The sequence below is a fragment of the Euprymna scolopes genome, chromosome 16, assembly GCF_053919585.1.
Source record: "Euprymna scolopes isolate OS-2025 chromosome 16, ASM5391958v1, whole genome shotgun sequence".
Classification (NCBI taxonomy): Eukaryota; Metazoa; Mollusca; class Cephalopoda; order Sepiida; family Sepiolidae; genus Euprymna; species Euprymna scolopes.
In genome coordinates, this window is record NC_136497.1 from 56,285,772 (window position 1) to 56,313,611 (window position 27,840).

A 27,840-nucleotide genomic window follows, 5' to 3' on the forward strand; every position below is an offset into this window, starting at 1 on the left:
CAAAGGGGCATCAAGTATCATTTAATAAGTTTTTGTTATAACTCAATCAAGAATCAAACCCTAGAAAACAAGAAAAGAGAAACAAAGAAAAAGAGAAACAAAGAAAAAGAGAAACAAAGAAAAAGAGAAAAGGCAGTGTTAATAGTCGGAAATTGATTTCTGATGATTTGCTAGTAATGGTTATGGCATTTACCCTGGGTCGATTGGATTGGGTTGGCTCTTTCTTACAAGTTCACCATGTCCCAAACACTGGCTGACCAGACAGAGTGATTCAAGGCTGTTTCCATTAAAAATGCAAACCATTCATGGTTCAAGATGAAGACTCGGAATCAGTTCAGCATTCTGCTTCACTGTCCTGAGCCAGGTTTTGAATTAACCAAAGTAGTGGTGTTGGATTGATGACTTCATGAATGAAGTTACCCGGGCGTTGTCTAAGGGTGTGGCCGAACCAACAAAGGAATCTGATAAAGAGAAATTTTGGAGGAGAGTAGATCTACTAGATGATCTAAATCTTGAGATGAGATGAAGTTTTGATGTAAATGTAATATATTTTGAATCAGCCATTGAGAATGTGTCTGTAAAAATGAGCAGGACGGACAGGATGGCAAGTATTCATGTAAAAAATAGAATAGGAGAGAATAGGAAATCAAATATAAAAATTGAAATGGAAGGAATTGAAATTTTTAGTAATGCAGAATCTTTTTTTAACTTGGCCTTTACATATCTGAAGGTACAGGTATAATTTACAGAAATACATGAAATAAAGACTTTCTAGTCAGCTTTATATAATGACTAACATAATTCAGTCTTCTAATGCTCAATATATTTTTTATTTTAATGCTCACTATACATCAGTTTGGTTTGCTGTCGGTGCATTTGATTTCACAGAAATACAGTAAACTTTATTAAACATTATTAGCGGATAGATTAGGATTTAATGATGCAGTTTAACTTTTATATTATTTAGATTAAATAATTTATATTAACTCTTGTAGAACCTATGATCAAATACTTTAATAGTCTTTTTCAACTAATAAGTTAAAAAGGATAAAAAGTAAAAGTTACATAGGAACTTTATTGCATTATCAAGTCAATAAGGGTTAAAGAAAGGAGAATAGAGGAGAAACCTCTTTAGGCCATGACATTTCAAAGTTAAATGCTTCTCCTCAGAAAAGGAGAAAAAGTCGGCTGACAGGAAGCATTTACTTTCAAAATTCCCCTTTCTGTAACCCTTATTGACTTGATAATGTAATAAAGTTCCTATGTAACTTTACTCTATCTTTTAACTTGTTCTAATTTTTGCTACTCTTAATCAGGTAGAGTTTTTTTTTTATCCTGATAAGTTTGCCTTTTTTCAGCTTAATTTTATTATTATATACACACACACAAGGGTCATTCCAAAAATAAAGCCGTCTATTTTTTTTTTTTAACTTCAAACGTTGAAGAGCTACAGATGTGAGTAGTACGATTACAAAGATCAAACTTTTGTCCTCCAGAATATATTTTTTTACATAGTTACCACCATTCTTAATGCACTTTTGCCAGGAATTCAATGATGCATTTCTGCTGCTGACGTATGTGCATGACAAAGTTTGCTTTCTTAGAGTCTCACACCGTCAATATCTGCAATAGAGACAAAACTTTCAGGTCATGAATGCATACATTCAGTCATCATAGCAATGCAATTTGCAATCGTCAGATGAAATAAAAAATAGGAGGCATTACTCTTAGAATGCCCATCATATATATATATATATATATATATATTGAAAGTGTTCATTACTTCTTTTAAGCTAATGAAATAATATTTATTCAAACATTACTTTATATAGAGAGCTTAGTGTTATAAAACAAAACATATTTAACAGCGAATACACTTGTTAATGTTATGACAACTTACCTCACAGATCCCAGCATTTTTTAAAATGACTTTTTTAAAAAAAATATTATCTTACATTTTTACTCCTCATCAATATAAAAAGATATCACAAGGATACAATTTTATGTATACAAATATCTAAAGTTAAAGCAAAAATCATAATCAAACAAGAGAAAACTCATTTTGATAATAGTCTATGTTCTTTTTAAAAGGAAATCTATATATCTATAAAAGTGAAAATGTCTGTCTGTGTACACTTTCCTACGAAATAACTTAATTTTCGGTCTACAGACCCAAGATTTGACATAAGGGGTATTGAGATTGGGAAAATCTTTTTAATCAGTTTTCGGACAGAAATTTGGCTGTTAAGGGGTTAAAGTTCAACGATTTGACCTTTGAGAACTCTACAAAACTCCTCTGCCAATTTTGAATCTAAACACTTGAAATGTTAGATATAGGTTACTTGAACTTGGGTCTAAGTTTATAATTTGATTTGAGCCCGAAACAATAAATGTTAAGGGGTCATAATTGGGGTCAAAGTTTTTTTAAAAAATTGACCTCTGCAGTCTCTACTAAATTATTCAGCCAATTTTTGATCTAAATATTTGAAATTTTACACAAAGTGCATTCAGACAGAAGGCAAGCTTTTTAATTGTTTTTTTTGTAGAAAATTTGGTTTCGAAGGGCTCAAAGTTTAAAAGATTTGACCTTTACGGTCTCTAGCAAACTAAGCTAATTTTGGGTCTAAACATTTGAAATTTTGCATAAAGGGTATTCAGACATGCAGCAAGCTATGTTTTTAATCAGTTTTGGGGCGAAAATTTGGCTGGCAAGAGGTAAAAAGTTTACAGAATTGACCTTTGCAGACTCTACCAAACTCCTCCACCAATTTTTCGGTCTAAACACTTGACATTTTAGATGTAAGTTACTTGGACATGGGTCAAACATTTTAATTTAATTTGAGCCCAAAACAATAAATGTTAAGGGGTCAAAATTGGGGTCAAAGTTAAAAAAAAAAATTTATATCTGCGGTCTTTACCAACTTTTCTCTATGGTAGTTAAGGAAGTTTATTATATGGAAAGGCATTACTGTACATATGCACACTTTTTAATATATACACATGTACATAAAGTTATGACCGGTACATAGGGCCCGAGAAAACAGAGCGGAACTGCTAGTGTTATATAAAAAAGAGGTTTTAGATTGTTTGGTTTTACAGCATATCAACCCATATCAAGTTATTTGATGCCGAAACCAGTTATTTTGGAAATAGTATTCATGTTGCATCCGGTTATTTTGTAGAAGGTTTTTTTTTTATCTTCAATCACTAGTTTGTAGCGTTTAGTTTGGTTTGGTTGTTTTATAGTGAATTTAATCGTTTTTGTTCCCTGCCCTGCAGAACATGAATGAGTTTTGCAATGGGAAAGGGAAAAGTGTTACAGTATTAATGTTTGGTACATTTTAAGTTAGGAAACCAGTCAGGAAGTGTGGAAGATAGAACTAGAAAGGGGAACTGGGAAGAAGGAAAAGGGAGAAAAGGTGGGTTGTCGTTTTTGATTTTGTAGAACATAATAAAGTTTTGTTTTTGTTGTTTTTACAAAGACATCACCACTTATCAAGGCCATGAGGCCACTCGAGAATAAAGGTTAAAGAGTGTACAGTCGACAATTGCACAATAAAGTAATCGTTAGTAATGGAAATTCGATAAATTTGTTAACTTATATGGAACGGCTCATTAAAAACTTGTTTATGTAAGACTTCAGTTTTGCAAAAGGAAGTAGAAAAACAAAAAGCATCAATATTGGGTGCATTTCGTCTCAGGAAGCCAATATCTTCTGGTAGCACCAGATATAATAAAGAAAAAGAAAAATAAGAGGAATATTTCAATATGTGATTCTTCACTTTAAATTCATTAAATTACTTCCATAAAGACAAAGGTTATGTGCTCAGTTGAGTTTGTTTGCGTACAGCCCAATGTTCACATTGCTTGATCAATTGTTACCAAACCTGGTCAAAATATCAATCATGGTCTAAGTTAGAATTAATTTGATTTTGGTGATAACTAACTCAAAGATTGAGATCCTGGAAAAGGTGAAAGCCACACTTTTTGTGATAATTTTGGTTCTGTTTATCATACAGTCACTACTTGGTCAATTAAGTTCTGCATCATATATGCCCATGACCTGAAAAGTTTGATCTGATCAAATTTTGACAGAATTTTAACTTTAATGTATGGATCCAATGCTCTTTGATAACAATAACCACAATTCTAATCTGATCAAATAAATAAATAAATTTCAAGTTATCAACGTTTCCGTGGCATAACTTTGACAGTTATTTGACGGTTTAACTCATTGTACTTTTCTGTCATGAAGACTGAAAAAAAATAAATAAATAAAAAACAAAAAAAAAATCCAACAAGGTGGATAAGGCAGTGATTGAATGAAAAAAAGTCATCATGCATAAAAGTTCCGATTTGTTTCTTTACATGTAATATTTACATTTACTTACTTTTTATATTGAAAATAAATATAACATAATTGTTTTTCTGACTTGTTAACCTACTTTATTTACTTATATATCGAAAATAATAATTTTATTGTATTTTTTTTAATTTATTTATTTTTTACTCGCCTTCACCCGAAAAAAGGCATATTGGCACTTGGACGTAAGAGGCTACTAATTGGGACCATGCATAACAAAGTTTAAAATGTTGGTTTACGTTGCATTTAAATTTCTATATATCAGTACAGGTGGCTGGTTACTTTTAATGCATCTAAAACCAAGCTCCTATCTTTACATCATCAACGCTCTGATCCCCATCTGGCATCAATTAAAATGGATGGCTCTCGACTAGGGGAAGCTCCATGTTTTGGTAAGCTTCTGAGCTTGACCTTTACTCCTGACCTGAAATGGAACACGTACATCAAGTCTATCGCCAAGGTTGCTGGAAAAATGATAGGATCCTTCTACCACTCCAGAAGATATCTCACTGCTGATGCAATTCTATTTCTAGATAAAAGCTAAGTACGTCCAAGGATGGAGTACTGTTGCCACATCTGGGCAGGAGCTGCTAAAAACAGCCTATCCTGTCTTGACAGAGTACAATATAGGCTTAATGGGGGATGCCCTTTTCTCTTCCCTGCAACCTCTCTCCCACAGGAGAGATGTAGCGAGCCTGTGTTTTATCGTTACTTCCATGGCAAGTGCTCCAATCTCTGGACCCCTCCCTCGCCAATCTTTCACGAAAAACACCCGTCTAGCTGAAACCACTGTCAAAAATTTTCCCCACTCTTTATCTGTGCCAAAACCAAAACGTAGATTCCATGAACAAAGCTTCTTTCTTAGAAGTGCATGCCAGTGGAACTCTTCTGTCTGCCTGTTTCCCACCTGACTACAGCATGGATGTCTTCAAGTTCAACATAAACAAATTCCTGATGAACCACCCCCTGAAGTAAGACACTTTAAATCTCAACACTAACGTACTGTACACGCAATAACCCTTATCCCCGAGTGGCTTCCGGGCCTTGATAAGTGGTGACCATCTTGTTAAAAAAAAAGTTTGGAAAGTATGTAGCAGGAAGAGAATTCCAATGTCTAGCCATTCTAGGGAAGAAGCTATTAGAGTAGAATACTTTCTGACATTTAGGGACCTCAACAGTGAAGGGGTGAGATTTTGTTGCTAAGCAGGTTTGTCAGGGATATGTACGTCAAGGGGGAACAAGTGCAATAAGTTCATCAGAGCACATTCCATTAAAATACTTGTAAAACAGGGATGTGATATTGCGGCAATGGGACAGGGGTTGGAGCCTAGTTGACAAAGTGGGGCCTATTAGATTGCAGACACTTTTTTGGACCCTATCCAAGAGGGAGAGCCTAGTGGTAGATGCACCAGCCCAGATGTGGCAACAATACTCCATACATAGGCGAATGGTGGCCTTCTAAAGATACAGGATACTCTCAGGTGTGAGCAGTTTTCTAACACGATGGAGGGAGCCCACCTTCGCAATGTCCTCAATGTATTTATTCCAGTTCATATTTCCTGTGACTGTTAAGCCGAGGAGTTTGAAGGAAGAATTCTCAGGTAGGGTGTTATTTATCATGGATATTGGTGGTTGGGGAGACGTCTTGTAATTGCTAAAGGAGAGCAGCTTAGTCTTACTAGCATTAAATGTCACCATCCATTCATGTCCCATTCAACTACAGTCTGGGAGGTCATTTTCTAATGATTCAGCCATTGTCTTGGATTTGTGTACATCCATTCTTCCCCCAGGCATGTTATAGAGTGTTGTAGCATCAGCAAATGTGCCCATCTCAAACTCAATATTATCGGGGGAGGTCATTGATGAATATCAGGAATAATAATGGTCTAAAGATCGATCCCCGAGGCTTCTCGCATTAATGTTATGCTGCTTGGATGAATGTCCATCAATGACAACCTGTATGTTTCTATTGTCTAAGAAAGATCCAATTATATTTATGATTCATCCAGTTATACTGTACGATTTAATTTTCATTAGCAGCCCTTCATGCCAGACATGTCAAAGGCCTTGGATATATCGAGGGCTACAGCTTTGGCTTCACCTGCTTTATTCAGTGCACGTTCAGAGATGACTTAAAATATCTGCAGTAGAATGATATTTCCTAAATCTGTTAGAAAGAAGATTAGCTTTTGCAAGGTAGTGGACTAGTGCTTGATTGATTAGCATCTCGAAGATTTTAGCAAAGAGGGGGAGGAGACTTATAGGGCGATAATTGAGAGGGTTGGTCCTTTCGCCAGAATATTTGTACACTGGTACTACAGAGGCCATCTTCCAGCTATTAGAGAAGCAGGATTCAGCAAGGCATTTATTGAATAGCTTGGAAAGTACGGGGGCTAGCTCAGTTGAGCATTTCTTAATTAGTATAGTAGGGATGAGATTGGAGGTGTCTAAATTTTTTATGACAGCATGGACATGTGAAGGGATGATTTTCAGATCATTAATTGTGGCTTCCATCTACATAGGGAAATTTGGGAGGGAGTGGTTTGTTGGCTCCAAGGTGGAGGCGAATTGCCGAGCAAGCAGTTCTGCCTTTTCAGTTGCTGTGCATGCAACCTTCTGGTTGTTGGACAGTGGGAGAATTACTGATTGTCCTTTATTCACTGGACTATTATAAATTTTCCAGAAATCCCAAGTTCCTATCTTCTGCGATTCTATGTGTTCCCTGGTTATTACTCTCTTACAATGATTCTAGCATCTATAAATTTTTGCCTACTTGCATTTAACTTATGACATACAAGTCAGCGGAGTGCTGCCATCTTTGTGCAATAGCAGCTGCACAATCTGTAGTGAACCATGGGGGTTAGTGAGGCTATCTATATTACTTCCGTGCAGGGGACATATGCTTCAATGCCTGCTTTTCACCATTCAGTTGTATCATTTGCACACTGTTTAGCAGAGAGAGAAAAGATATTGGTCCATGGGGCATCTCTGATATGTTCTCTGATGACTTTCCAGTCAGCCCTTTTGTAGTACCTTGTCGTTTTGAGCAGTGGCTCCTCACTTTGAGGGTTGGGATTTGAGTGTGATGTCTACTGATACCACTAGGTGGTCTGCATTTTCGAGTGAACTTTGGGGCATTGGTTACACACTCCCTCAAGTACTGTGGTAAGGAATGGGTCTAGAAGTGAAGAGATATTAAAAATAAATATTTTATTATTGTTTTTCTTTCTAACAGTTTTCTTTTTGTACATTTTTAAAAATATATTGTCTTTAATAATTAAATAATTATATATATATATATATATATATATATATTTTTTTCAAAATTAATGACAGTGAAAACCTACGCAAGCTATTATGTTCGTTGCCACTAATTATGTCCATTTAATCAAGTTGCGGAAAAATTTAAATTGTCAAATATATTGGAGAAAAAATTGAAAGGCATTTGAAAACATTTGAATTATTGAATAGAAAGTTATACTTTTGAAAACCAAAAGAAAAAAATTAAATAACAGTAATAAACATATTTTGCACAAATAAATCAAAATATTTAAAAGATTTTTAACATATATTCTGATATCTCAATACTGAAAAGAAAAAAAGTCGGAACTTTTACACATGGTAACAATCTTCATTAAATCACCGCCTTATTTGATTTTTTGGTCTTCATAACAGAAGAGTAAAATGAGTTAAACTGGCAAATAACCATTTTGAGAATATTTCATACAATATGGAGAAACAATGTCCAAATAAGCCTTTCACATTATTAGGTGCAAGTATGCAATCTCACAACTGACTTACATTCTTGTTACTATTTTTAAGCATTTTCGTTTTCTCTTATTTGATTGGTTTTATTTAATAAAACTAATTTGTAAAATAAAAATATAACACAACATCTAAGAAAATACAAAAACAAGACATTTTATTTTTTCCCTTAACAAGTAAGAGAAATAAAATAAAAAGTAAACATCGATATAACAAAAGGCAACAACTACATCATCCCATGCGCCATGGAATCAAAGCATGCTGTGGAACAATAAAAAGTTCCAAAAATGGCTTGCTTTCTGCATTTTGGCAATTTTTTAATTTTTTTAAAGCAATCATTTTTCATCATTCCCAAAAGTGAAAATCTTCAGGTTTGAGGTAAACTAATAATGGAACAAAGCAGTTCAATACTTATAATTATTATAAGGTTTTTGAGATTATATATTATATATATATATATATGTGTGTGATTTGATTGATTTCACAGATGCAATCTATATGAAAAAAAAAAGAGAAAGAAAACCGAAAAATTGTTCATCGATATTTCATCTTTATTGTTCAGAATCTTGCAAAATGACTGATGTGAAGAAAACATGGGAGTTAAAATTTGAAATATTTGGTGACAAATGTTAACTTCTATGTTTTTCTTCATATCAGCTATCTTCATAACGTCTCTGAACTATAAATACGAAAGGTTGATGAACATACAATTTTTGGTTTTCCTAGAGAGAGGGAAAGAGGGAGCTATCATCTTAAAAATACAATGTCAGAGTATTGACTTTTTTGTTTTGTTTTATTCAAAGCAAAGCAGGCTTTTAAAATGTGCAAAGGGGTTAAGAGATCTAATTGCACTTTATGCAAATTGGGAGGTGGAAGTATCTGACTGCACTTTATGCAAAAACCAGGCGGGGTAGAAGTATCTAACTGCACTTTATGCAAATGGGAGAGGGATGTATACTGTACAAACTGGGTGCCAGCATAAAACGGGAAGCCCTAATGGGAAGGAAGGAGAAAAGGACAAGGTCAGCTTAACAGCATAGATAAAATAATGATTCTTATTTTTGAATGTTTAGTTAAATTAGCCAGAATTATATAAGAAATGCAATTAAAAAAAACAAAAAAAAGACAATCAAAATAGGACAGATACACAAAAGTAAATATTCGAAAAACAAAAGATTTGACATTGTTAACATTATGGCTTTATAGGATGTCAACTAACTACCATTGCCCATGGCACATTAACATAATCTCCATTTTTTAGAATTTATTTGAAACTCAAAGAATCAAAAACATTTTCACACAGATGAATAAAATTGAATAAAATATCTACATATAAGCATGAACAATAAACTAACACAAAATCAGAAATAGTTATTCAGTTCCATTCCTTTTGGTTTGGATCAAAATCTATCTGTTCTGATACTACACAACTTTTCTGTCATCAGTAAGTGAAAGAGAAATCCTTTTAGACAGAGACACTTTTTTTTATCATTGTGTCAATCGATTTTGAGAAGCTGATTGTTCGTCACATCAAAAAACAGACTTTGTTTCTAACTCCGACCTCATGAGAAACTAAGTAAATAGGTACACAACATCACTTGAAAGTTTCAACTCGTTTCTCTAAATACAAACCAAAATGAAAGGTATTGTCCAACATGTTTTCATATTAAGAAATATAAAAAATTTTAATCTATTCTTCAATGCTAAAATTATGGGAATTCAGAATTCACAATAAATTTCACTTAAATAAGAACTGAATTCAAATCTGAAAAAAAGAGTCACATGTTTTTTGTCTATAGAAAATGTAGTATACATGTTAATAAGAACACTTGACCCATGAAATGTAGAGATTGATAATATGGAAGTTTGAAGCATGAAATGAAGTTTCAGAGAAAATGTAATATTCAGTATATGGAATAGTGGATAAGTATGATAACAGTAAAAATAAAGACACAAACACATCACTAAAGCAGACATTGCTATTCATTTTGGCTAGAAATAAAGTGTAATATCTGTTCTGATTAATGATTGTTGACACCATAGTCTAAAATCGTAGTTTCAACGAATATTCCTCTCTTTACTGTACAAAAGTTTTCATTTCTATCCCATAAAGCTTATCTACTTCAAATGATCATGGTTGTCTGAATCAACTAAAACATCATTCTGCTTTAATGATGTGTTTCTGTCCTTATTTTTACTAGTCTGTTAGCATGCTTATCCGCTATTTCATAAACTAAATATTCCATGATTAAAAGGAAGATAAAGTATTAGATAATTCTATATTGTTAACGTAATGGTCATTGCTGATACCATAGTACATATCACAGTCACAACCAATACCAAATTCATTGCTGTTTATGACTCTTGTCAGAATACTTTGCAAACATCCTGACAAATAAACATTGGCTAGTATTTATATTGAAATTAAAAACCCAAGTGATTTTAAAGACAGCTTAAGTCAGATAGACCTAAGATGGCTACTCTAAATGGGATCAGCAAACAATTTTCTTGGCACCAAAAAGCCATAATGATAATCCAGTCATTCAGATAAGTATCATTCATTCTTACCAGAGTATTTGTAATCTAAAGTAGGAATTGGTAAAGAAATCGCTTAAAATGAAAGTACACAACCGAGTTATTTCCCTTTTTATTAATCTGTCCAATTGAACTAAAAATGGAAGGAAGAATAGTTCTTCTCTGTGGTTCAACCTGGATCGAATATGAATATTAAAAAAAAAAAAAAATAGCAACAAATCTGTATGATATACTTTTGAGAGAAAATAAATAATGGTCATATAAAATTACAGAAATTCATTCAGTAGTTTTGCATTTAGAAAATAAATACTGTTGCTATTATCAGCATTATTATGAAAATTAAAGGAGATAGAGTCAAACATGAAAAAGATAATTATCTCCCTTGAATTACATGATCATGGCAGCGATATTCAGCATATGGCTAAGTTGAATTAAAAGATAATAGTACAATTAGTAGAAGTAATAATATAATTTCATCTTCAGACAGATGCCGAAACTCCATAGGCAATAGATGATGCACTCTCAAGATAATTGTCAGCACATCCACCACATCAAAATAACCAGGAGAGATAAAGAATTTTAAAAAATTTAAATATCCAAGCACAACATTGAAATACACATTACATGATGAAAATAATAACAATAACTATGACAAGAGATAAGGTCATACCCTAACATGCTTACAACAAGGATCTAGAAAAGCTAAGTGCATAAAGCATTTTTTGGCTTCGTTGGAAGAAGCAGTGATTGATGCACAACAGCAGATGATGGGTAGCAATTATCAAGAAACTATACTAACTGGGTAACTGGCATTACTGAAGGTCAGCTGGTGAGGAGAAAGAGGTGAAGTTTGATGAGAGTAATGTTGCTGTTCTTGATGATAGCGGTGCGATAACCGGGGTGACTTGTCGGTTGAACTTAAGTGCCGTCTCAAGCTCCTGTTATTGGGGTCACTGGAAATGGCGCCTCCGACAGGTTGGTTAGAAAAGAAGACGCTGTCTTCTGTGGATGCACACGCATCTATCGCAGGAGACAGGCTGGCAGCAGACGGCCGTCTTGGCACAGGTGACTTGCTGGGTGGTGCCGGCGACCGGCTAGGCACAGGTGACCTGCTGAGTGCGGGAGATTTGCAGCCAGAAGGAGACCTGCTGCCCGTGGCGGCAGACCTGCTGGCGCCAGGGGACAGATTTGACACATTAACTGAATGCTGGGGTTTTTCTTTCCCTGCAGGTGAGACCCCTGACTTGTTCAACTCAGACATTGAGTTGGGCACAACCCGACCCTCCTGTTCAAGAGGAGCGGGTTCAAGTGCAGGGGTCGCCTTCCCAGACCCACAAGTACATGTAGTACTACTCACAGATAGCAACGACGGTGATGAGGTACTTTTCTTCAGGGCTTTCCCTTTTTGCTCAAGATGAACACCTTCCTGCTGAAGAAAAAAAAAAGATTTTTTTTTTTAAAAATGGAAAGAATAAGACAGAAGTTAGAAACTGGAATAATGTTATGCTTACCTCATTCAATACAATACAACACAACATTTTCTGCAGCTAAATTATCAGAATCAGGTAAACACTAATTCTCAATCAAAATAAATAAAGATAGAGATTGAATGAATTTTAAGCACCCCAAAATAAGAACCAACTCAAATGATACTTCCTTCATTAACACCGGACTTTTAACTTTTTACTTCCGGTTGAATCATAAAGAGAATACATACTTTTATAACTTTTCCATCACAGATTTTTATTAAAGAAAAAAGGTTTACTATTAAAAGAAGGGTTTTTAGTTATAAAAAAAAAAAAAAAAAAAAAAACATTTTGTAAGTAAAATATTAAAATGTGCATACAACAAAACATGTAAATAAAGGTATGTATTTGTAACTTTGATAATGATCAAAGCTATTCCATGTTAGCTTTTTATACTCATTTTAAGAAAGGAGAAACACCTCTAGATTGAAACAATTTTATTTTTGTCTCAATCCAGAGTGACCCTTTTTTGAGGAGCTATATTAAAATCTGACTTTATACACTTTTAAAACAAACATTTTTTATTTTTAAAAAAGATTCAAACTTTTTTCCTTATCCATGTTTACAAGTTCAATAATTAGTTTTTTTATAAAATGACAACCACTACATAATTATGACACAGATTGATATCTTTTTTTGTAGTATTTCTAATTATGTATCCCTGTTTTTTTTTAAATGAATTCTTTACATTCCATTCAGTGAAAAAAAAAAATTGAATACACAGAGCCTTTTTAAAATCAACGTATTATAAATAATATATAGTATAATGCGTAAATTATCTCGAGTGGAAGAAGATAAGGATTTGGGCCATTTAAGACTTTAGAAGTCAGAGCTGAAATAAAACATTTGGTGGACTACTGACTACAGTCCTGATTAAAACAATTTCAGCTGCTTTATTTAAAGGATTATTCTTTTTTATTAATGCTTTAAGCCTATTTTTTATAATGATAATTCAAAAAATATTGTTAAAAGTAATAGTTTGATAAAATATCTTTACAAACCTGATCGATGCTGTCACGAAAGATACTTAAACTTTCCGTTTCAGGACTTGATGGAGAAGTATCTGCAAATTTGGAATAAAAAAAAAAAAAATCAGCTTCTTTTTTTAAAATAGATTCAAACAATAGTTAAAAATAAAAAAAGACCTTAATCAACGTGAATGTTTATTGAGATGAGTATTATTCATTCATTTATTTATTGCAGACTTTTATCCTCACCTCTTAGTTTTTGTTTCAGGATGTTTCTGCCAACTATTCGGTTTTGACTGATGGAAAAATTGTGATTAACAGACAGATAAAATCTCTATTCATATAAGATATAAGTACTCTAAAAACCTGAACTAAATCATGTTCTGCAAAAAAAAAAAAAAAAAAAAAAAAAAAAAAATTTCTCCACAAAACAACCAAACTAAACATCAAAAATAAATATTTGAAGATATAAACAACTTGAAAGATAAAAATATTTTTCTAAAATTATTGGATTCGGCATTAAATAACCTAAAGAAGGTTGATATGGCCAAATCAAACATATGACAGTTTGTAAAAATAGAAATGAAAGAAAAATTCTTTTTACCGTCTTTGCTGTAATAATCAGCAAATCGCCGAGCAGTTTGTTCCTGCTCAGTCGGGAAGCGCTGTTTATAAATGGTCTCATATTCATCTTCACTGAGATTGCTCCGGTAATTAAAACCATCCACACTGATATATGCACTGTGCTGTTTCACAGGGATCTGGAGGACACTGATATCAGCCAGAGGAATATCACTTGGGCCTCCATACGGGTTTAAGTGGTTTTCGACCCGCATCATCCACGAGATGCTGCCACTTGGTGAACGTATCCGAATTTCTGCCCAGCTGACACACCAGCACGTACACAAGTTTGGTAAAAACATGGTACCAATTTTTTCTGTATTTTTGGTGCCTAATAAAAAATGTAAAAAGGTAATTTATAGAAGGCAATACAATGCAGGAGTGTAACAGATCAATACAAACTAAAACTAATTAACACATATGACGGTGGAATGAGCTATGCAGATTCAACTTTTATTAATACAACATATCTATAAGTGTTGGAATGATGAATCAGAATCAGAACTTTTAGGGACATCTGAATTGGAAAAATTTGTACTTATTTTCCGATATCAAAAACGATTCTTTTTTCTTTTTTTTTTTATATATATCTGTGATTCTGTTTAAAACAGAACCTTCCACTGGTGGTAGTAAGAATAAAATCATCAATATTTATTGATTTTAAACTACCAGTAAAACTAAAATCCATACATCATCCCCTACAAGTGTGTTTTTTTGCTTGAGAAAATATCTGCACTTTTAACATGCGTTTTTTTTTTTTGTTGTTTTTTTTTTAAAACAGTAATCAGGAAAAAATAACTCTATAGTTAAATATTTAAAGATTTATAAAGAATTGGAATCGGTAATTGTATCGGAATTGGGAATTTAGTACAGGATCGGTTATTGTATCAGAATCGGGAAAAATATTTGAATCATCCCATTACTAATATATATATATATGTTTAATAGTGTGTTGTGTTCTTATTTGCGTCAGTATGGTCCAATGGAAGTTCCGTATTGTATATTTTGAGAAAATTTCCCTTTCTCAGATGTGTTCAACTTTAGTTCATTGCATATTTTAGCAAATCATAAAACCATTATAAATCATTAAACTCTTCGGCTTAACATTCACAGGAAATATGAACTGGAACAAATACACTGAGGACATTGCAAAGGCTGCTGCAAAAAAAGTGGGTTCCCTCTATTGTGGTAGAAGATTACTCATACCTGAGAGTATCGTATACCTCTGCAAGGTAACCATTTGTCCATGCCTGGAGTATTGTTGCCACATCTGGGCTGGTGCATCTACCACTAGCCTCTACCTCTTGGATAAGGTCCAAAAAAAGAGTTTTCAATCTAATCGGTTCCACTTTGTCAACTTAGCTCTAACCCCTGTCCCATCGCTGCAATATTGCATCTCTGTGTCTGTTTTACAAATACTTTAATGGAATGTGCTTTGATGAATTCGTTGCACTTATGCCCCCTCGACATACATATATACCCTCGACATATATATATACCCTCGACAAATCCACTTAACAAAATCACACCTCTTCACTGTTCAGATCCCTAAATGCCAGAAAGTTTTATACTCTAATAGTTTCTTCCTTCAAACAGGTCAACTTTGGAATTCCCTTCCTGCTACCCATTTCCCTGACTGTACCAATATGCATACGTTTAAATGTAAGGTAAACCAACATCTTGTTAATCTTTCCTAGACATGGTTCCAAATAGTAGCTCCTTATGTCCAAGTGGCAATATGTCTCGTTAGGAGTGAACGTCAGAAAAAAAAAACAAAAAAAACATGAAACCAGCCTAGTCTAGTGTGTAAGAACGAATAAATATAATAAAATTCCCTTCAATTTCAACTTGTGATGACTCATTTTTTGCATTATTGTGATAAAATTTGCATGAAAAAAAAAAAAAAAAAGAAAGTAAAATAAAATCTTTACTCTTTATAAATATATACAATTATTTTTATCATGTCATTTTTTCCAGGTTATTTTTACTATATTTATTATTGTTACTATTTTTAGGACATTTATATTTTAATTTTTCTATTTTTAAACTTAATGTGCATAACACTGTCAACATGGTGGAGTTAATATAGGGTTTTAAGTTGTCTTCCACAAAAAAAAAAAAAAAAAATCCAAATTGAAGACTTTCATGAATTAAATTTTTGCCCTATTATCAAATTGTGTTTCTCTCCGGTTTTATATAGTTTAAATTTTATTTTTTTTATTGATTTATTATTAAAAGAAACATCAAGCTACTTCTTTAATGTGCTATGAATCATACTAAGAAGATTCAATGTGTTAGCTGTATAAACTAATCTTATATGAACATTCAAAGTTGTGCTTTTCATGTCATTTTTATACATTTTTTTTTGAAAGGTAATGAGATTTTACTCAATTTTTGTGCTGATCTAATAATTATTGTTTCTCTTATAATTAATTTTTATTTATCACAAGATGACATGAAATTTGTCAGGATTTTTCACTTGTCTAAATTCTTTTTAATTCCAACTTTTGATCACTTATTCAATTTTAGAATAATTAAAAAAAATTAATTTACTTCTTTGTTTTTATAAAATGTACAATTTTTCTTGTGTCGTTACTGGAATAGAAACATTTGCCCTATTATAAAATTATTTCCATCAATTTTCACATCATTAAAATCCAAGTTTCATTGATTCACTATTGAACATCTAATTTGATCTCTTCTGTGCTATGAATCATATTCAATGTTTTTTTTTTTTTTTGTTTCTTCACCCCAAATAAGGCACAGTGCCACTAAGTCATAAGGGATTGCTATTTGGGACTAGATTTTCCAGGATACTATGTAGGGAGTTTGACAGCGAAATCTCTGTTCACATTACACTTGAACTTCTGCATGTCAGTACAGTCAGGGAATAAGGGGCTTAGGAGAGAATTCCAAGGTCTAGCAGTTTGAAGGAAGAAGTTATTTGAGTAGAAACCTTTACAGCATCTAGGAATCTCTACATTGTAGGGTGGGATTTTGCTGCTGGTCTGATTTGTCGGGGTTATTTATGTGAAGGAGGTACTAGTGCTTCGCGTTCATCCAAGCACTTATCATCAAAGTACTTATAAAACAGGCACAGGGATGCCACATTTCAACAATGGGACAAAGGTTAGAGTTTGGCTGATAGGTTGGAGTCTTTTTTGAACCCTATCTAGGAGGGAGAGACTAGTGGTAGATGCACCTACCCAGATGTGACAACAATACTCCATGCATGAGTGAATAGTGGCCTTGCAAAGATACAGGATACTCTCAGGCGTGAGTAACCTCGCACAGTAGAGAGAGAGAGACCACCTTCCTTGCAGCAGCCTTGGCGATTACATGCCTGAATGTATTTGTTCCAATTCATGTTTGCGAATGTTAAGCTTAGGAGCTTGAGGGAAGTACTTTCAGATAGTGTATCATTAGCCATGGCAATCAGTGGGTGAAAGGGTTTTTGTAATTGTTAAAGGAAATAAGCTTAGCCTTGGCAGCATTGAATGTTACCATCCAGTTTCGCCCCAATTTCACTACAGACTGGAGCTCTTCCTCTAGAGTTTTAGCTATTTCTTTAGAAATGTATTCATTAGTTTTCCCCTCAAGTCTGTTATGTTAGCTGTCAAAATGAATATTTTAGAGTAATGCAGTGGAATAGGCAACTCAATGTCCGCAACAAACACTGTCAGATAAAAAATTATTTTATTTTTCTAAAAGAAAAAAGTTAATAAATCTATATATCTATAAAAGTGAGAATGTGTGTGCGTTAGGACACTTCTCAACCTATATACTCAAAGAACTTTTGATTTACAGACTTGAAATTTGGTATATACGATATTCAGATATGTGGAAAAAATTTTAATCTTTTTTTATCCGGAAAAATGGGCTACTAAGGGGTCAAAATTGAAAAATTGCTATGTGGGAGTGATCAAATTTATATTTGTTTGTTGCTTTATGAATGTGCATGCGTGAATGGTTCACATTACAGATTACTTATGTTCAGTAATTTGAAAACACCTTTTAAAGATAGTGTTACGCTGGTCTAATGATTGTCATACTTAACTCACTGTCTTTAGGTTTTGGTTTTGATCTCAGCTCGAGTATTTTTTTTTTTTTTTTTACAAGAAGTGAACGGTTTAGAAAAAAAAATAATACTCGCATGCACAGGTCTCAGTTTCTGTATTAATTAAAATATAATATTCATGCATATTTTACGACTGGGCAATGCTGGACGGCCTGCTAGTATTTTATAAAGTAATGTATTTTCTGTAATACTAAAAACAAATTCAAGACAATAAAACATTTTACTATTTTATGCAAAAAAATTATTTAATGAGGATGTTTCATCTGACACTATTTGTTGCAAACTTTGAGTTGACTGTTCTTCTGCATCACCAATTTATTTATACATTTTCCAGGCAAAAAAAAACAAAAAGGATAAAATCTTACCTTTACTTGATTGTGAAGAATTCTGGAGCAAATCTTTGATTTGTTGTTTTTTAGAAATAGGATTGCTGTCATCAGCAAAGACTGGTGGTTCCGCATCCAAGAGTCCCATGTCGTCAACTGCTCGTTTCTTACCGTTGTCTTCACTTCCTCCTGCAGTTTGCATGGCTCGCAACGTTGGCTCATCAATATGACTGACACTTCTCGTGAACAAAGCAGCTGACTTATGCCGCTTACGCTCTTTCGATTTCTTCTCCCGCATCCTCTTAACAGCATTATCTTCCTTGGCTTGTTGATAGAGTGTGAGGCATTTCTCACAGATTCCCTGAAAGCCTATCTTCTTACCACCCCCACTCGTCGTGATACTAATTATTTTATGTCCAACCAGCCAAGATTTGGTACGGCCACAAGAAAGAAGAAATTCCATTAATGGTGACCTACAAAATAGGAAATCAAAACATCAAATAGTTAAATGTTGTCCAGTGCAAAATAAAAGCAGAGTTCAGTTTAGTAAATTATATCTTTCAACTAGCATTCATTCAAACGGGTGAAACTTTAAAGTCCAAGCAACATTGGATTGTTGGATGCTAAATCATCAAACAACTTCAAGTTTTGAAACTCTTGTGATTATAGTAATCTAACTTGTTACAATTTTTGATAAAGAAAGAAAAGGCATTCGTTTTATTTAAAGAAAACTTAATTATAATGAAAATTATTGGACGCGAAAAGAAAGAAACAATTTTTGTTTATTATTAAATTTTATATAAATGTATTATTTCAAGCAAAACAGCATTAACAATAAATTATGCAACTAGATAAAGACAGCAAGTGTGGAATTTCCACTATATCCAGATAATGATGAATTATTGTTGTAAGGACAATTTATTTAGGTTTACAGCATATTAATCCCTTTCAGATTATTTAATGTCGAATCTGGTCATTTTGGTAAAAAGATTTTATGCTATTTTTAATCAAGATACTTATAAAACTGGTCATAAAATTACAAAATTTTATTACTTCTGGATAACAAGGAATTTGTTTTAATGCACGGATTCACTTTGTTTCTGTTTTCTTCTTGCTATTCAAACCAAGAACAACAAATTCACAGGATGCGACAAGTACACTACATTGGCTATAGAAGAAGCAGCTATTTTTCAAGTCTCCTGGCTTTAATTCTGTCATATTTAATGGGTTACTTGAAAACACTAGGCCCAAGCATAGTTTACTTATGGTTCTACAAGAGTCATTTCAAAAGTAAAGCCTCCTATTTTTTTTTTTAACTAAAAAATTCAAGACCCTCAAATACAGGAGTGGTACCATTAAAACAAGCAACCTTTTGTGCTCCAGAATTTATTTTTTTTCATAGCCACTGCGATTTTCAATGGACAGAAATTCAATAATGCATCTCTGCTTCTGACACACATACATGACAGGGGTTGCTTTTTTAGAATCTCATGCTGTCAATATCTGCAACAGAGAGATGAGACTTTCAGGTGATGAATGCACAAATTCAGTCATCATTACAATGCAATTTGTGATCCCTTCTGATCCATTCAGGCAAAATAAAAAATAGGAGGCATTACTTTTGGAACACCCCTGTATCACATGATGGATAGATTTTTATCTTGTGAGAAATAACAGTGCACAATCACATACACACAAAAATGAAGGGCAGTAAAAACAAACAAAACAAATTGACAAGCATGAAAAGACAAAAAATAGATGGGAAAACAACCTCCAAAATGTTGTGTACTACGTCATCAAATTAAACAAAAAACATGTCATCAGTTTGTGTGTTTATTGTAATTTCTCTGGAAGAGCATTAGCACTATAAAATTTATTTGCAAATAACGTTATTTTACTATCGTTATTATTTTAGAACGGTAAAATAAGTGCATAAGTTCACAAAAAAGTAATTTCTCATATATTACGAAAAACAACTACTCCGTGTTAATGATTTTAAGATATAAGAAAAAAAGCTCGCAAAGAATTCAAAATTTATACATTAAACGATAAATTTATCAGAAATTTCTGAATAAATAAAATATACAAAAAAAAAAAATGAACAATAAAAATGTATAAAAAATAATATAAGACTTACCTTTTATAAAGCAAATAGATTTTTAATACCGAACTAGACAGATGATAAAATTAATTTTAACCTGTTCTGTTGATACATGCATCTACAAATGCTTGTCCTTACAGGCTTCCGTATATTTTTTTTAAAAAGCGCAAATTTTGATTTCAACCTCTGTTATTTTAAATAATCAAATGGAAACAAATCTTTTTTTTGGTCGATTTTTCTTTTGCAATTTTTATTATCTCAAGAGTCATATATTATATTATATGAATATATTTTTTTAATATTGGAAACCTGTTATATAAAAAAATTGGTTTAAACATCATAATCCCTGTTATATAAAAAAATTGGTTTAAACTTCATAATCGCATATTTGAATTTAATATCATTTAAAGCTTTTTAAAAATAATTATTTTTTAGAATTCGTTTTTTTTTGTTGTAATTCAAATAATTATGTTACCGAGAAAAAAAAAAAAAAAAAAAAAAAAAATCAAGAAAAATTGTCCATTTTATTTTTTTTTAGCATAATATTAATGATTTTATGTCGAATTTTATTTACAACTTTGAGGTAAGTGAAAAAAATGATGGGATTTTATATATATATATATATATATATATATATATAACTATCTTTTATTTTTAAAAAAATGTTGAAATTTTTATCGACCTACATTTATCTTTTTCAGTTTTCATAACATGAAATAAGGGGGGTGGGTAGAACACCTAATATATTTAACAAAACCAACTTTTAATATGTAATTTTATTTAATAATGAATATCGAAAATTTCAGGTAAATATGACTATTTGATTTTTGCTAGATTTTTAAAACATAGGTGTGTCAACGGCTTAAAACACGTTACTACATAGGAACGTTGTTTTAATGCGTCGATAATGTAATGCAATTTTTGTCTCGCATTTTCATTAATTTTTTAAGCTGTAAAATTTTTTTTTTAAAATATTAGCAGTTTATTTGAAGCTTCTTTTAAATAGTAAAAAAAGTTAGGATGATAATAAATTAATTACAGTTACATCATGTTACATACAGGGGGTGTTAAAACTGTGGCACGCATTGGAGGTACCTAGAAAACAAAAACACAAAAAGTTTTCATGTCATTTTCATGAAAATTTAAAAATAATTTCCCCTTCCAACAAATACTGTCAAGAGATTGTAGAAATGAAATAGACATTTTTTTAGAAAATGGTTACAGCTGTTTATAATGATATGTGTTGTAATATTTTTGATATAATGAGAGAGTAGGATTAAAGAAAATTGGAAGGTTCTACTTATAGACACTGGCGATAGGACCTGACCAATTAAATGGAGCTATGTTCTGCTAGCAACTAATCAGAAACTGGAATCACTCCATAGAAATATTGGATCTTTTAAAATTCCCACACATGTTTTTTTCCTCCACATGAGAAAGATTTTTGCTTTTTGTCTGCAAATTTTGAAGTTTAAGACTCATACAGATTAGCTACACACCAGAAACTCTTTTTCATCTTCAGAACTCATATGAATTAGCTACCCATCGGAAACTATTCTGAAATTAAACATGGCTTTCAATTCAAAAATACAGCAAGAGAATTTACCTTTTTGGTACAGCAGCAAAGTTTGCATGTGTGTATCTTGACATCATGTCAATACAGGTTTCTGTCAGTTCCATATGAAACTGGTATGCTTTCTCGTTGATTGGCAGTTTAGCTGGACTTTCTTGTAAGGAAGAACCGGATTTAAATCTTCTTCTGAAAACACAAAGCAAAAATCATTTTATTTTTGGTTTACGTTTTTCACGATAGAACTGTAAAATATTTTTCTATCATTTTGAAAGTTTTGTAAATTTTACCAAAGAATTTGGTACAAAAAGAAACATACTTTTTTTAGGAAAATAGGATGAGAAGTTTCTTTGAATTTCTGAGCTAAAGAATTATTTATAATGATACTTGTATCATCCTCATTGTTAGAGACAACGTCATCTTTGCTGCATTCATAGATGTTCTACAGATGTCTGTGGCATGTATGTACCTGTGACAAAATGAAAATATCATATTCCAAAAATCATGTAAATGGATCAAGTAGCTCTATTTTTAAATAAGAAAAACAAACTTTATGAATCTCTGAGGAGTGACCATCTTGCTCACCTTTTGAAAAAACTTTTCAAAAACAAGGAGAGATAACTCAATAATTCAAAACTTGCGAGATTTATGTTGAAATGCCTACAAATTCCCATTAATCACTTAAAAATTATTTTCTTTATAAAAATAAAACTACTTGTTCGATTTACATAGTTTTTGAAATATGATATTTTCGTTTTATCATCGTTACATACACCATTGTTTTTTAATACAGGGGGAATTCTGGACAAGAACCCTTTTTTGTTGAGATTTCCTTTATCTGTATGCAATAAACATAGGTTGAGAATTCCCTTAACCTCCAACCTCTAAAAAATTGATTGCAAATTTCTTCACTAGCAGGATAAAAAAAAAAAAAACAATGATTGAAAATAACAAAGTATTCGCTGCCCAAATAAGATCTCCTCGGTATAGCTACACCATACTGGCTTCTACGAGAAACTGTGCACCTTTTCCAAGTAATGTTACTTCAAGTAATCAGACTAGATCAATTCATGTCCTGGAATCCAGTAAAATCAAGAAAACACAAGAAAGATATAACATACTTAAATCGGTCGATTGGGAAAAAGGAAATAATATTCTTTACTCAGTGGTTTGAAAAGTCAAGAAGAACTTTAATGGAATATTTGAATATCTATGTATCTCATATAGAGATCAAGTGTTAGCCCCTAGGAAGGGTCTCTTTGATTTCTGAGAAGTTTAAGTAAAATGAAACAAAAATGAACAGGTGTTGAAAATTTCAAAAAGAAAAAAAAGTTTCTGTTTTGTTTAGTCTTACCTGCCTTTATCTGCCCCATCACAGCTCCCTGCCCGTGCCCGTGTAGCACTGCTAGTACTACTACAACTACTGCCAGGGCTTGGGCTTGTGTCATGACTTTTTAATCTCTGCTTGGCATTCTCTTCAAACTCCTGTTGGACATATCGGCTCAAACTCTACAAGAACAAAAAAAAAAAAAAAAAGTACATTAGACACTTAGACAATGCACAAAAAGCTTTTTAAGAATAAAATTAAAACAAAAATGTAATTAATGAAAAATTTTTCATGCTACTTCAGCTTATCATTCAGTTATCAAAATATTTGCTCAGCTTTTATGCCCATATTTCACCTCCCTCATATGTTAGAGATGTTGAATATTGTAGGAGTATGACGAGTTGTCTGCTCTTTACACAACTAAGTTAAAAGAAGGGAAATCAGAGCTGAAAAAAGGGTAAGGTGGCTTTTGTTTTAGTCTTACTCATTCTCTTTTCTCTGGGATTTTCAAGGAGTTCAACAAATTTGCTTATGGCTTGTTTCAAGACCGCTGGAAACATCCTCCTTCCTCTGGGATACTGAAAACAATCACAATTCAGTGCTTTTGTTTTCTAGAAAACTATAATAAGCAATGCAACCATAAAAACAGGCAATTATTTGAATGCAGTTTAATTACAGGTTGATCAGGCATGCTGCCAATCCAAGATGGTGAATTAGACAAAGCAGATTACTACTATTATTATCAGAATTGTTATTACGTAAAAGTAAAGTCATATTTGTAATTAGCGTCCTTTCATCTATGTAACAAAAGAGAGGGGTGATATACCAGAGATTCTGATTGAATGAATTAGATGATGTGTATGAGAAAGGGCATATTTGGAATAGTTTAAGATACGTAGTTCAGTTAGTATCGGACAGAGGCGCCATGCACAAACTGCGAAGGGTCTCCGTACTACGGCCAATCTGAAAACAAATGTCATGTAAGAGCATCACTTCATCTATGAAACAAAGAGAGGGGGAGATGTACAAGAGATTCTAATGGAACTAAAGGATGGATAGGAGAAATATGTAGTTCACTTATTGTCAGGTAATAATCTTGAAGATGTTTGTATTTATGGTCGATATGGAAGAGAAGAAATGTTAATGTAAGATTCCAAAGGGTCAATTCCATAATTAATCATCCATTGGAAAATTGGTGAGCAGGATGAATAAATTGACACTAAATATTCAATGTGTTCATTTTCCAGCTATGAGGAGTGAATTTCAAGATGGTTATGCAGTCACATATGCATTCAGATGTAACCACAAAACATTCGTGAAGTAAAAGCTCAGACGATAAAGTTTCTTGTATTCTATTAAAAAATAAAAAGTCTAGCTCTAACTTAATCCAGTTATCAAAATATTTTGTAAGTGTTGCAAAAAGTAAAAAAAAGAGACGCTGTCGTGATGGGTTGTAGGAAACATGTGAACGAAGCACCAATCTCATTTATATGGTTATATCCTGCATCACATTTGCCTCATGACAGCATTTGTTTCAAGCAGTAAAGTCAACAGTTGACTTCCACACACACAGAAAATAGACTTTCCTAACTTATCTTTCAAACAATTGTTTGCTAAGATTCCATCAATTTCTTCCTTATCCAGTTTTAGTATTTTTTTTTTTTTTTTGGTAAGCTTTGTTGGTATGGAAATGTGAAATGCTCAAGTGATGCTACGAAGATAGCTTGAAATTTGGAGTCTCCTGTAGACAGAAGAGAAACCGATCTAAGTTGCCTTGAAAAAAATTACTGAAGTTCTCTGCAACTAATCCTCATGATAGAAGTTTTGGAAAAGTAGAGAAAGATCTGCCATATGTGAAGCTAACCAGCTACTTAGATGGAGGTTCATCATTGTGGATGATGGACCTAAAACTGCACATTACTGATAAAAAAATTTTTTTTTTTAAATACTATTAATGATGATTTATGTACTCTTTCCAGTTTGAGAAGTTTTCTTTTCTTAGTTGTCTGTTTTTTTTTATTTTGATTGAGACGTTATTTTATATGAATAAAAGTACAAACACTGACAAAGGATATTTATCCATTTTTGATAGAGGGGATACACTCAAAGAAAATTGTAGTTATTAAGATAAACTTACCTTCTGGACATACTTTACAAAATGCCATCTCCACTCAACCCGACAGTGAGTAAACCAAGCAGCTATCACATGATAAGCCAATGACACCATGTAATGACTGAACCTTGAAAGAGAAGTGATATGCAGGTTAGTATAGTGAATGTTGGGTGTGCCAACTAGTTTTGAATACAGACTGCTCTTATAATTGTTTATAGACAAACTGTCCAGCTGGGTTAAAAGGTTAGATTAGTCAAAATGTGGGAACAGAATGAAAAAAAAACTGGATGTGAACAGAAGTTATCCATAAAAGGAAAAGAGAATTACTAAGTTATTAGTTAAAGAAAATAGTCATAAATATGTATGAAGATATGCTCCTTAAAAAAAAAAAAAGAAAGTAAAAATCTCTTGATTTTCCTCCATTGTTATGTGGATTTTATGCATGATGTCGCTTCATGAGGGAAGGGCGAGCGCCAAAAAAAAAAAAAAAAAAATCCCATGTGACGGCATGATCCTGAACAAATTTGTCTATGCAATCCCGAACAATACCGCTGAATCAACATGCTACGCCACTGAACAATATTGTTGAATCGACATGCCACGATATGAAATGTAGTAACTCAAGACACAGAGCAATATTTTTAAACTGCTTCTGAATGACTTCTCGGCCCGTGTTTTCTACTTGTCAGGCATAAAATGGATGCAGCTCATTAGCAGACTTTTGATTTGCAATCTAAAGATCCCGGGTTCGCTTTTCGCTGTAGGTATGCCCGACTCGTACACTGGCACACAATTCTTGTGTACTTCCGCACATGTTCGTCACACATGATTAAAAAAAAAAAAAAAAAACTATGTAATAAAAATGTTTTTGGAGTTGGTCATTAATTTTGAAATATGATTGGGTTCCATCCAGAAAAGGCTTTCTTCAAATGAGTTTGATATTTCAGCTTCTACAGCAGTGTAACCTCACACAATTTCAAAAACTCCTCAGACAAACAACGTCCATTATCAAGAATAGATATGTATCTGTTTTTTTCCAATTTGCAACCAGATATCCATGTGATCATGGCATGATCATTATGCTGAAGATGTTGCAGATCAAACATTTCTAATCTGCAATGATGTCGGCATAATGATAGCACCGTGATGTCGGCATAATGATAGCACCGTGATGTCGGCATAATGATAGCACCGTGATGTCGGCATAATGATAGCACCGTGATGTCGGCATAATGATAGCACCGTGATGTCGGCATAATGATAGCACCGTGATCAAGCTGATGTGCAGCTGCAAACTGAAATAAAGAATCTTATGAACCATGTTTTATCAGAAACATGATATCGGAGGGCTTACAGATGCCTTAGATGGTTTGGTCATATATACAGTGTAACAACTCTTACATCAACTCCATAATGATAGCTAAATTGATGAAAACGTGGGTTAATGCATAATAATTGATGTAGCTGTATGCAGCCTGACTGACATCAAACAATAGAGAGCAAGTATGAAATATTGCCTGGTGCTGCTCACCCTGAAGTCTGAGCACTCTAAATAGACTAGTGGCAAAATATTTTTACATAGTAACTAAAATACACCATAATTGCTAAACAAAAAAAAAAAAATAATTAAATAAAACATAGTAACTTGTATTTAGAAATAAATATAAAAACCAGAACAAGAACTTTTGTTTTGTAAAATGGAAACTATCGGCAAATGAAACATTTCAAGTTAGTAAATTTAGTTTAAGTAATAGAAGGCAAATACTCTAAATTTAAAAAGATAAATGAAATAAAAAACATGAAAAAAAAAACATGAAATAAAAAACATGAAAAAAGTAAATGAAATAAAAAAAGTAAATGAAATAAAAAAAGTAAATGAAATAAAAAAAGTAAATGAAATAAAAAAAGTAAATGAAATAAAAAAAGTAAATGAAATAAAAAAAGTAAATGAAATAAAACAGTAAATGAAATAAGTAAATGAAATAAAAAAGTAAATGAAATAAAAAAGTAAATGAAATAAAAATGTTAATGAAATAAAAATGTTAATGAAAAACAAAGTTAATGAAAAACAAAGTTAATGAAAAACAAAGTTAATGAAAAACAAAGTTAATGAAAAACAAAGTTAATGAAAAACAAAGTTAATGAAAAACAAAGTTGATGAAAAACAAAGTTGATGAAAAACAAAGTTAATGAAAAACAAAGTTAATGAAAAACAAAGTTAATGAAAAACAAAGTTAATGAAAAACAAAGTTAATGAAAAACAAAGTTAATGAAAAACAAAGTTAATGAAAAACAAAGTTAATGAAAAACAAAGTTAATGAAAAACAAAGTTAATGAAAAACAAAGTTAATGAAAAACAAAGTTGATGAAAAACAAAGTTGATGAAAAACAAAGTTGATGAAAAACAAAGTTGATGAAAAACAAAGTTGATGAAAAACAAAGTTGATGAAAAACAAAGTTGATGAAAAACAAAGTTGATGAAAAACAAAGTTGATGAAAAACAAAGTTGATGAAAAACAAAGTTAATGAAAAACAAAGTTAATGAAA

At 32.4% G+C, this 27,840-nt stretch overlaps 1 protein-coding gene across 3 annotated transcripts in view; it reads right to left on the bottom strand.

The window, feature by feature from the left end:
- The window catches only part of LOC145295975 (tuberin-like), a 182,850-nt gene that overhangs the window by 37,826 nt on the left and 117,184 nt on the right, over nt 1-27,840 (bottom strand). Inside the window, exons 24-30 of one of the 3 annotated variants that reach the window (XM_080141909.1) lie at nt 25,318-25,420; nt 23,208-23,362; nt 21,890-22,042; nt 18,222-18,655; nt 13,762-14,109; nt 13,191-13,252; nt 12,021-12,089 (exon numbers count right to left, since the gene is read on the bottom strand). In XM_080141909.1, the coding sequence (XP_079998035.1) occupies nt 12,021-12,089; nt 13,191-13,252; nt 13,762-14,109; nt 18,222-18,655; nt 21,890-22,042; nt 23,208-23,362; nt 25,318-25,420 (1,324 nt within the window). Of the gene's footprint in view, nt 1-11,462; nt 12,093-13,190; nt 13,253-13,761; nt 14,110-18,221; nt 18,656-21,889; nt 22,043-23,207; nt 23,363-25,317; nt 25,421-27,840 lie in introns of all 3 variants that reach the window. The other 2 variants (XM_080141908.1, XM_080141907.1) reach the window with 2 other exon arrangements.